Source organism: Heliconius melpomene, chromosome 7, assembly GCF_056956725.1.
Source record: "Heliconius melpomene rosina isolate 202511_hmr_F chromosome 7, ASM5695672v1, whole genome shotgun sequence".
NCBI classification, from domain to species: Eukaryota; Metazoa; Arthropoda; class Insecta; order Lepidoptera; family Nymphalidae; genus Heliconius; species Heliconius melpomene.
Window position 1 is genome coordinate 1,849,109 of NC_140395.1, and position 11,997 is coordinate 1,861,105.

General features: G+C 30.7%; 1 protein-coding gene across 1 annotated transcript; it reads right to left on the minus strand.

Moving 5' to 3' along the window:
* Positions 1 to 6,107: 6,107 nt before the first annotated feature.
* Positions 6,108 to 10,894, minus strand: LOC146537271 (all trans-polyprenyl-diphosphate synthase PDSS2-like). The gene is made up of 2 exons (XM_085188604.1): positions 10,610 to 10,894; positions 6,108 to 7,833 (listed from the first exon to the last, which is right to left on the minus strand). The coding sequence occupies exons 1-2, from the start codon at positions 10,844 to 10,846 to the stop codon at positions 6,889 to 6,891; spliced, it is 1,182 nt and encodes a 393-aa protein (XP_085044730.1). The 5' UTR covers positions 10,847 to 10,894; the 3' UTR covers positions 6,108 to 6,888.
* Between the last annotated feature and the right edge of the window lie 1,103 nt (positions 10,895 to 11,997).

An 11,997-nucleotide genomic window follows, 5' to 3' on the forward strand; every position in this document is an offset into this window, starting at 1 on the left:
TCAGATTTAGACGATTTTTAGCATACTTTTATTAGGTCAATTCTAAGAATCCGTATAGAATAAAAAGAATACCTATAGAATACATATAGAATGACAATATAATATTATAGTAACATTGAGTTGGCCTGATGACGGAATTGAAAGATGGAATGGAATAGGAAAAAACAAATTAAGAACTAAATAAACTTGAAAATCATTTGTAGATTATTAAGCACACATTTTTTCTGTTAACTTACTTTTAATTATATGGTATTCAGTTAACTAACTATAGCAAAAAAGAATTATACTACTTACCAACCCATTTAGAAATATCAATAAAAAATTGCAATTTTAATAAATTCTTTATAACTTTACGAAGTATCCCTCACATAATAGGGTAGGCAGAGGGAACCTAATATTAAAATATTCCGTTCATCTTTCTCAGCAGAATCTTTGAATTTCTTTTATAGGATCACTATCTCATCCGTCTGCTAAGAAGTTTTTCTTTTCTAGTGACCGCATGGAAGAATAAAGCTGAAGTTCCCATCAAATAAAGCGTAAAAAAAATCAAATACATTCAAATCATGGTGAGAATAAAATAAAAGTCATCGAAGAGCAAACAGCATTTAATTACGAACATAATTTACCAAAGTTTAAAAATAACCTTGTTACGTAATTAATGTATACTTTTTTTAATTTTTCAGATTTTTAGAACGAAAGAATAGTGTTGATTAAAGTACTTGCCTCCCCTTCTTTATAATTAAATATAAAGAATCTATACTAATATAATAAAGCGGAAGAGTTTGTTTGTTTGTTTGTTTGTTTGTTTGTTTGTTTGTTTGTTTGAACGCTAAGATCTCTGGATCTACTGGTCCGATTTACTATGTTTTTCTTTTGTATGAAAGCTGCATTCTTCAGAAGTGCTATAGGCTATATAATATTACATTACACATATGTACTAATAAATTAAAATACTTTCTAATTTGACATGCAATTTATTCTGCCATGTTAATAACAACCGTCGTTGCTAAGCACCGGTTTGCAAAGTTTCTTTGTTGTTTTAAGAAAACGTCACCCAAAATTAACTTATATTTTGATATTCATCCTTATAAAAATAAATATATTATATAATATTTAATAAATATTCTTATAGTTCAAGCAGGCGTAGCCGCGTCCGGGTCCACTAGTACAGTATAAATATAAACATATAAAATAAAAAACAATTAAAATAAGTGCAAATGGAAAATTGGTGTCTCGACCAAAACAAGCGAAAATTAGTTATAATATTGTTTTACATACAAATGACGACGTTTGTAAATAAATCATAATTTTATGATTAAATTTGATATGTATCTTTAGATAACTGATAACGTGTTATGACGACTTTGTATAGTTTGTATAATGTCAATCTGTCTTCATCCGCATAGCTCGGGAATGCTTAGCATTGATAGAGAGGCTCTATGTAGCCTCTATTAAAACAAATGTTATCTAAATAATTTCAAAATAGAACCGACAATATCGGTTAATTTAGAAATAAAATATATTTTCACGAAGTAGCGTATATGGATATATGGTATATTCGAAACAAGAGAAATATCAGAACTCAAAAAGACCAGGATAGGAGCTGAAAATATTAAATATTTCATTACCCCGAGTGGGAAACGAATCCACAACCGCCGCGTTTCCAGTCGCATTCTTTTGCCGCTGCGCCGTTATGGTTTCTAATAGAACTAATAATTATACATCATTATTTTTAATTACCATGTTTGCCAGGCCAGTCGTGGCGCAGGGGCACAAAGTACGGCTGTAAAAGCGACAGGTCGTGGATTCGATCCCCACTAGAGAAAATGAAATATTTATTTAAATTTATATTTTCATTTCTCTGCTGTAGAGGCAAAGCGCGGCGTTGAATTCCGCCACTCAACACGCAATGCCTCCAGAACTTGGCGGAAAATAGGGAATAGTGTCTTAGCACTAGAGTCTACTCTGCTCTGTGTGGGATACAGCGTGATACAGCGTGGATACAGCTGGTGTATTTTATTTAACATGCTTACCAACTAAAATTAACAGCTTTTATTACGTTCGTCACATATTAAAAATACGGCAAAAAATATAACAATTAGAATGATTAAACTACTTTACAACTGCATAAAAAGTCTTAATCATGTAATAATTGACTTTAAAAAGTATTCATTCATATCCGGATGGATATTTTTATGATAATTTTGTAGCTTCATTTAAGATAATTAATTTGAACAAATGACATTTATTTAAACATAACTGTAGTAAGCACATATAATCTCGTCATTTTTTAAAATTTATATTAGGGGGAGTTTTTAAATTAATCGTTTTTATAGTAGCAACAGTTATTACATTATATGTTATAATACAGTTAGTTAATTATTAAATCTTAATTTTATCCTATCAGTGAAAAAGTTTAGTGATTTTTCACCTTATCTACTGATTACTAGTGGCCCATTCGCGGCTTCGCCCGCTTACCACCTTTAATACTTTTATTATGCCGCATTTACCAACAGAATGGTTAATGGTTATACATTCAATCATGAACAACTTGTTTTCATAAGTCAAACCAGAATAAGGATACAAAAATTAATTCATTTCTATCCAGTAGTTTTTGCGTGACTCACAGACAAGATTTTTTTAATTACTGAAAAATATTTTTATAAAATACTGAATTATAATTTTATTGGAAAAGTTTTACCTAAACGAAATAAGCCTCGATTTTCAAACTATAACCATTATGCACATTTTATATTTAGATTATAATCAGTACATAAATTATTCATAGCTGATGGACTAGACATGCATTCATTTTAAAATATTTTTTTAACATGCTGACGACATTTTTCTGCAAATTTAATCATTAATTTAATTTTCATAAAAAAAAATATTTTATCAATTCTTTTGGTTAATTGTGAGTGGCGGAATAATGGAAACTGCATCAAATAAACTGAACTGAAAATATATTGTTTTTCCCTACATTTTCATGTTAAGCCTGATCGATGGTAAATAATATCAATAAAGTAATAACTCAAATACCTTATTTTTTGTCTTACTTGAATAAGAAAAATGAGTAAACACAGGGAACGGAGTGTTTTGATACTTTCTCTCTGCTTCCCTGAAATTAATTTATCTTTTTTCTTTAAATGTGTCTTATTTAGAATTTTATAATTTCAATAACAAGATATCGCATCTTCCTCATAGACAGACCTCAGACAAAATATATTTTAATTAACTCTATAATCAGAACCTCGACATAAAAAAACAAAACATATATTAAAAATTAATATTAGATATTAATATTTTATTAATAAAAGATAATAATCTTGATGACAATCTATATTTGGTGACCGCAGCGAGCGTTCGTAAACATTTTTTTAAATTTTAGGCCGAAATTTGTATTATTTTGTTGTAAATTTATAATGTGGCGTAATATATTAATAGATTTGTTTGACACTTCTATGGCACAGTCGTGATGTTCCTTACCTAAGGAGGTTACTTAAGGAGGAAGGGGAAGGTTATGTTGTGAACCTAACGCAATAGTAATCAATTCAAATTTCGTTTGAGAATCTGTATAAATAAGTTATGCTTGTAAGTTCGATCTCTATTTAAAATCTTTTTATTTCTCGCAATACCTAATTCAGGCGGAAAGTAGAGAAGTAGAAGTGGAGTTTTTTAAAGCTAGTTTTAGTTGCGCCTGAAACTTAAGCTGAAAAGAAGGAAGACAATTAATTACATTATTTTTTTTCTTTTCGTACAAGAAGACGCATCGTTCGATTCCGCAAACAAAATAAAGAAGAAGAAGAAGAAGAACTAAGTGTTTCAACACTAGATTTTATCTAGATAGATAGGAAAGGAAGTACCCTAATGCTCTGATTAACCAAATTGTCGAATGAGACACTTAACATAAAAAGCACGTTTTCTAAAGCACGTTATTGTCCTCGTGTTTTTACTTTACACCCGAACTACTCATCATGGCATTTGACTTTTAATATTATTAATTATATATTTAACATATTATGTTAAGATGTCCTCTTTTCATATTTATTTTGGTATGAATCAATTTTTAAACAGACAAGGTGAAAAATCGGGATTATTTTTTTTTTAATGATATCAGTCGCTGTGGTGTCCTATCCTATATCTTATAAAACAAAGTCGCTTTTCGTGTCTGTCTGTTGTTTCTAACTCTTCTTCTTCTAAACCACCCAACGGATTTTAATACGGTCTTCACCATTAAGTCGGGTGTTTTCCTTAGAAGGTTTATATATAGTTTATTATTTATACATTCTTATGTAAATTAACATAAATACGATAAATGTGTATAAAGTCCTATCCGTTGAGACACTTTCGCGCATGCGCTGCTTTAATGGTAAGTACTACATGAAAATAATGTACTGGAGTATTGTTCCTCTTAATAAGATCTACAAAAAAGTCCGACGGACGGCATATTCGTATCTTTTAAGAATAACGTGTAGTGATCATTTTTCTTTCTAAAAATAATAATTTCAATATATTTTTTATTGTGAGGGATATTTTTCCATAATGGTATTAATCCTTATCCTTTAAAATACTTTATTAATTTTCTACGTTAAACGAAAATAAAATTTGCTTTTTACAATATTTCGAAATTGCGAATAGTTTTACAGAAAAACGCATTTAATTGTTGAAACATCCCGCCGTTGACACATCAGCTCTATGTTACTCAACTTATCCCTTACTCTCAACATATAAATAAGTATATTAGTTACGTTGGCCATTTAATGTAGACCAAAACTGTCTTTTACTGTTTTTCATTTTAATAAGTACTTTAGAAGTGGTTACAATATCAAAAAAATCCTTGCTGCGAAACGGCTCGCCACTCGCCATGCGTCCGCCTGCCTTACACGCATCGGTGGTTCAGTGGTAGAATGCTCGCCTGCCACGAGGGCGGCCCGGGTTCGATTCCCGCCCATGCATTCTATTTAATTTTCCTCACAGGCAGCCACGTCGTGCTTGCTTTTCATCAGGGACAGAATACCCCCTTCAGCATTAACCACAAGCTCGAAAAAAAAACCCGGCTGCCTCTATAGCAACAAAGATTTAGTTAGATGCGTTTGCAAGTATTGGATAATTGGGAGTTGAATGTATTATTTAAGCGCGATATATTTGGTTTCACATTTTTTGTAGTAGTTATTAGTAGGTAGGTTTTTGTTTATAATTTCTTCCGTTTAAAAATAGTCATTTAACTATCTAAAAATAGCCATTTAAATATATTTTAATAAGTACTTGAAAAGATTAGTAGCACTGATTTAAAATTACGGTACCTACTAAAAAATCCTTGCTGTGTAAAAATAATTGGAAAATCCTTATTGAAACTACAAAAATGCGGGTTGCATTAGGGTTTAATTAATTTTCACATTATCTTAAGTGCTTTGCAAACATACATTACATGAATAATCCAGTAGTTAAAGCGGGCGAAGCCGCAAGAGGGTCGCTAGTATAATATAATTTAGAAAATGAATACAAATTCGAACGTAGCGAGACTCGAACCCGCACCTCTGGCACACCATCCAAACGCTCTAGGGAATAAAGCTCTCATACTTCTTATTCTCAGGGGCCAGTCGTAGTAGAGGTTGTGGTTTTTGTTTATTATTAAGTATAACCAAAATGTCGTCTTCGCGTATTATAGAGATTAATATTATTAATTATCTTCTAATAATTTTTAAATGTTACCAAAATGAAAAAATAAATACTGTAATTTTTAGGATGTGAAATGGAAAGTAAAATGACTACAAATGTGTCTGCTTTGTAAAAAGAATATAAGATAAAAAATAAACTTTTATTCCGCCATATTGTGATGGCTGACATGTTAGTTTACATTTTCTAATATACATAATATTATAACATGTAAACTAATTCTACATTCAAGCTCTTCCATTTAATATATATATATATATATATATATATATTGGATGGGTCTTACTAAAATATTTTGAATTATTAATAATTATATGTATATCCATAGTTAGCTAAATATTAGAATATTTTATTATAAGTACCAATAATTTTATTCAAAAGAACTAATTAATAAGGTTTTCTGTAAGTTTAGAACTAAATAAAACACCTGCAATAAATATTTATTTTCTTAATTTAATAAATTAAGTATAATATGTTAAAACTGCTGTGTACCAGCCATGATTTGATGATAATATTAAATACATTATTTTACTAAAATTTTAAATAAAAAATCGTCTAAAACTTTAGAACATGGGAAACTTTTTGAATGATTTTATTTTAGTTTGTTGGAGTTTTATGTTATTGCTATTAATTAATTTTAAAATGGCTTTGGGTTCCACCACTCTACAAGCAATGCCTCGAAAAAATCGGCGGAAAGTAAGGAATAGCTTCCCCTTTGTCTACCCTGCTGTAGGCGTGATACATCGTGAAGTTGACTTATTTTTATTTTAAAAATAATAAACAAAATATGTTTATTTTATATGAAAGGACCATTTTACCCATATCTTCCGTCGTAACCTTTTCCCATATTGTAGGTAAAGAAAACCACTTCGTTCTCCTTTTTTTGTTTCTTATTTTCTCTACAATCACTTTAACGTTTTTATTTCATTTTCTTTCTTTTTTGCAATGTTTCAGCTTTTTCATAACTATTAATACTAGTATTTAAATTGCAGTTTTTTTTATATTTTCTGTGAAAATATGACTAGCTGCTGATTGCAAAATTTGTGTATATAGCGTCAATATAAATTGATTAATCATTAGTTAGTTTTAAAGGAATTTTACATATTATACTGCAGCCTCTTCTTTGATATATTTAGTTTTAATCCCATAAAAAATACGTGCGTCTCCGTGTAACAGTCTTCTAAGTGTAAAAATATTAAATAAGAAAATGTATTAGACTGTATTTATTAACTTCTTAATCATATCAACTGATTCGTTCTTTCCAATGCTGTCTACGTACATCATTGCCTTCTTAGCATGCTCATCTCTTAGCATTTTAGTTTTTTCAATAGCATCTGTTTTAAGAATATTAAATTTCAAATCTTCATAATCAATATCTTTGACATCAGTTTTAGCTCTATCTATGAATTTGTAAAGATCGGGGTTGTCTTCGAGAGCAAATAATACAGGAGCACTAGTCAGACAAAATTGATCTTTTTCCGTGATTTTTTCTATTTCCGCAGCAGCTTGCCATGACAGGCCCACATGACAACCGAAGTGGTAAGCATTTCTTTGGGTTTCTCGACTTTGCCCGTCTAATAACATAGCACTTTGGCATCCTTTTCCTAATAAACTGGCGCCATTGAAAACTGTTCTAGCTGTCCATTCCTTTTTAGGTTTACCTAAAACATTATCCTGTTCTATAGCAGATGTATCAAAAGTTATATCAAAATCGTCTGTCATAAAATTGGGCTTTCCAGGCAAAGGCATATTCTGTTCATCGCGATCCCCAAAAAATTCACTCTCCGATAAATCTTTGGTAGCTGTTGATATTATGTAAAGAACGTCGGGTTCCTTCAAATCGACCAACATAGCGTTTGCTGAAACTAAAAGGTAATCACCAAGTAATATAGCAATTTTGTTGCCAAAAATTACTGATTCCGTGGCTTTTGAACGTTTCACGAGTGGTACATTGACTATTCCTCTATGAATTAGATGACCAGTTCTCAGCATTTCTGTTAGTTCGGCTAAGTTTCTTTGTCTCTGAGGTATTTTGGATCCAGTAGTAATAACTGATTTTGCTAAAAGTAACATTACCAGCCCCCATGGTTGTAGATTTTTGGAGTCACCGTACAGCACATTTTTTGCAGTTTGCATAACAACATTGTTACTGCCAACCTGAAATAGAGATTTTTTTTGTTTTTTAAATATTTAATTAAAAATTAAATTAAATCAGCTTCATTCAATATCCTACATACAGCAGGTTAGGCAGAGGGAATCTTGTGTTAAGACACTCCGTTCCCCATTTTCCACCGAATATTTCGAAGCATTGCGTATTGGCGGAACTCAACGCCAGGCTTTTTGACTTGGTGCCAGAGCGAAGAAATGAAAATATTAAGAAATAATAATTCATTCCCTCATTGGGGATCGAACCCACAACCGTCGCGTTACAGTCACGCCCTAGCAGCCCTGCTCCACGATGGCCTTCGTCATTATAAATATAAATAGACTAGTGGACCCGGACGCGGCTACGCCTGCTTGAACTATAAGAATATTTATTAAATATTATATAATATATTTATTTTTATAAGGATAAATAGCACAATATAAGTTCATTTTGGGTGACGTTTTCTTAAATCAACAAAGAAACTTTGCAAACCGGTGCTTAGCAACGACGGTTGTTATTAACATGGCAGAATAAATTGCATGTCAAATTAGAAAGTATTTTAATTTATTAGTACATATGTGTCATGTAATATTATATAGCCTATAGCACTTCTGAAGAATGCAGCTTTCATACAAAACAAAAACATAGTAAATCGGCCCAGTAGATCTAGAGATCTTAGCGTTCAAACAAACAAACAAACAAACAAACAAACAAACAAACAAACAAACAAACAAACAAACAAACAAACAAACAAACAAACAAACAAACTCTTCCGCTTTATTATATTAGTATAGATGAACATAATTATTCAGTGAAAATAAAATTTTACCACTATATATTTGTAAATAGTAGTAAAATTTTATTTTCAGAGTCACGCTTTCATAATAATTTTAATTTTACTTTTCATTTTAGTATTTGATAATAATCGATTTAAATATAAAAATGTAAATGTATAACAACGTGAACATTAAACATACATTTTATTATGCTATTTTTAGTATTTTCTTTTTTATTCATGTAAAGTTAAGTTGTAATATAAAAAGAGGATAAAGAAACTTTCACTTTATTAATATTTTTAGAATATAATTATTTTTGTTTTCTCAAAGCAGTTCGTATCTTTATCGTATCGTGTTCAGAATTACCTGAAAAGATATTTCTAATTCTTACATCCAAAATTATGAGAGTCCATTATACCGCAGTTGGAAAGTGACTTACTATAAAGGCGATGTCTGTGGGGTTCGATTACCCCCTTTTCGGGGGACGCCATTCGAGATTCCCCCACTCAAGAATTTAAATATCTTTAATTCCGCGTTCTAATAAGACAAATAACAGACTAAAAATCAACAAGTCCTAAATTAATATGAAAACGGAGATCAGTGCCTTGACACTATGTTTTATCTGCCTACCCTGAACAAAAAAATTGAACGAAGTGATTTGACACTATATCTATTATATTTATTATAAATTTTAATCCTAAATTATAAATGATAAATTCTATAATCCATCAGTTGCTTGTCTGTCTGTACAGACAAGCAACATAACTATAGTATAAGAACTACTTGTTCATAGAAGCTAAACTGTTATTGACATAGTTTCTACTTAATCAGAAATAGGTTTACGGTAAACAGCTATTTGCATCTACAATGATAAATTATACGTTATTAGTTCATATTAAAATTTATATGATATATTAACATATATTTTTATATATTGCAGTTCTATTCTTAAAAGCTTTTATTTAACTTGCAATGTATGTATGTAGGGTGAAATCTTGGAGCTCAATTTTTTATATTATTTATAGTTTTTACTAAGGTGAATGTTTATCCATTTTTTTGTTTTTTATTTTAATATTGTTTGAAAAGTCATAGTTCTCAGCTTAATACTACGCGGAATACCAACTTGTTATATATTTTTCAAAATAGTTTCAAGTTAGTAATCGAATCCATGACCTTCGTATTATTTACTTGCCCAACTATGCTATGATGGAGTAAATTATTGTATACACAATTTTCATATAATATTACTTTTAATATATGAAAGTAAAGAGAACGGCAGTATATTTTGAAATTAATGTTATGAAACAAAATAATTTAACATTACTATTTAAGTTATGAAATTTTGTTTTGGTATTTAGATTTTCAAATATGCTGCTTAGTTAAGTAAAACCTTTAGCGCGTAAATCTTTCAAATTTAATAGAGATGTCTAAACATTCTGGGTTCTTTTGGCATATGCAGAGAGTGACTGTCTTCTTCTTCTTCTTCTTTTCACTTTCCACCCGAATTATGGATATTGTATGTTTCTAATGAAACTTACGAGACCAGTTGTGGCGCAGTGTATGACTGTAAACGCGACTGGTCGTGGGCACGATCCCCACTCGAGGAAATTAACTATTTATTTAAATTTAAATTTTTATTTCGTCACTCTAGTGTAGAGGCATAGCGTGGCGTTGAGTTCCACCACTCCACCCGTCAATGCCTCCAGAGTTCGGCGAAAAATGGGCAACGGAGTGACTTAACACTAGATTCCCTCTGCGTACCCTGCTCTATTATAATGAATGAATAAAATAAATATTGTAACACTTTCTTTACTGAGTGAAAGAAACTACTGGATTTAGAAAGTTGAAATTTGTCATCTATATAGGTTACGGAGTGTAGGGGAGCAATAGAAAAAAAATTCTCAAAAAGTCTGCGAAAACGGGAAATTACGGGATAATTAATTTTCTTAAAGTCCACGCAAAGAAAATTAGGGGCGACAATTAGTATGTAAAAAATAATTTAAAAACTTACCACTTTCCTTAAATACATAGCTAAATTAGCGAATTCATCACTCAAAAGGCATCTCAGGTTCATGAAAGATGTCGGATATCCGACAACTTTCTCCGCTTCTTGTATAATATTACTCCAATGTGATAACGGCGGTCTCAATAACAATAAAATTTCATCTTTAGTCAAACTCGCTGTTGAATCGAAACGTTTTTGGAAAAAGGGCGACGCGCGCCTGAAAACGCGGGAAAATAATGCCATTTGACAGTTTTTTTTTTTTCAAACTATACGTGCAACGCCAAGGCCATGCCGTTGACGAATGTTTGGGATGTATGTCAGTGTTGCCGTGGTCTTTTTATTTAAAGGGGCTTCAGTGGAAATATTTTTATTGATTTATTTTATTTAACTGTAAATAATTTATTCTTTTAGTGCTATAAAAAATATTGTACATTTTAAAATAATTTTGTATAATGAATTTAAAAAAAAAAACAAGTAAATAAAATAATAAATAATGTTTAAAGAACAAGACTTAAAGGATAAAGGAAAAATATTTTATAGTTATTTCATAGAATATGTTATTTTTTAATTTGGCAACAAGCAAACAATATCCTAAAAAAAATATTTAAAAAAACATAAAAAAACACACATTCACATTGTTTTAAAAAAAAATACTTAATTTACTTATTTAAAGGGTAATTATAAGCTCTGGCAACACTCCCATGCGCTTGACCGTAAACCGTAAAGTGGAATGCATTAGATGGATCACGATATAACTTAGTATGAAAAAAAAAACTAATTCTATTTTACTTCAAGTAAACACTTAAATATGAACCTTATACCTTTGTTTTAATATTCATATTTCATCTAAATCATTTCTACGAATGATATACCGACAATTATTAGGAGATCTCTATCAAAATAGGAAAGTGAGGCAATTATAACTACTTGTAACGGTATGACAGGTCTCTCTAACTGGTCGATGGCAGTTTTACTCCTTTTTTCGAAAGTTACGTTAGCCTGTGGTGGATCATTCATAAAAAATGTGTGCTATGCTCCAAATTATGTCCAGTTTTGCCGGTTTCTTAATAGTTTGAATGTCTAAATACGATACGTCTCTTTATATATCTACCACAACACATTATTCTCGATTTGAGTACGCATTTCGAGACATTGCATGTAGAGTGGCGAAAGTAAACGCTGCTTTTTGTTTTGTTACCGGAGCGAAGAAGCCGAAGCCTCATCTAAGTCCACTAACTTAATTTCTCTGACTTCAGTGAGCTTTAAGTTGCAAAATGAAAACGACATAGAATCATCATTTGAATCCATTCCTTTATTTCCTTTAATAGCAGCTTCACACTTTTTCTTGCAGAGGGAATCGACGTTACTTTACTGACGGCCTAACTTTACAATTT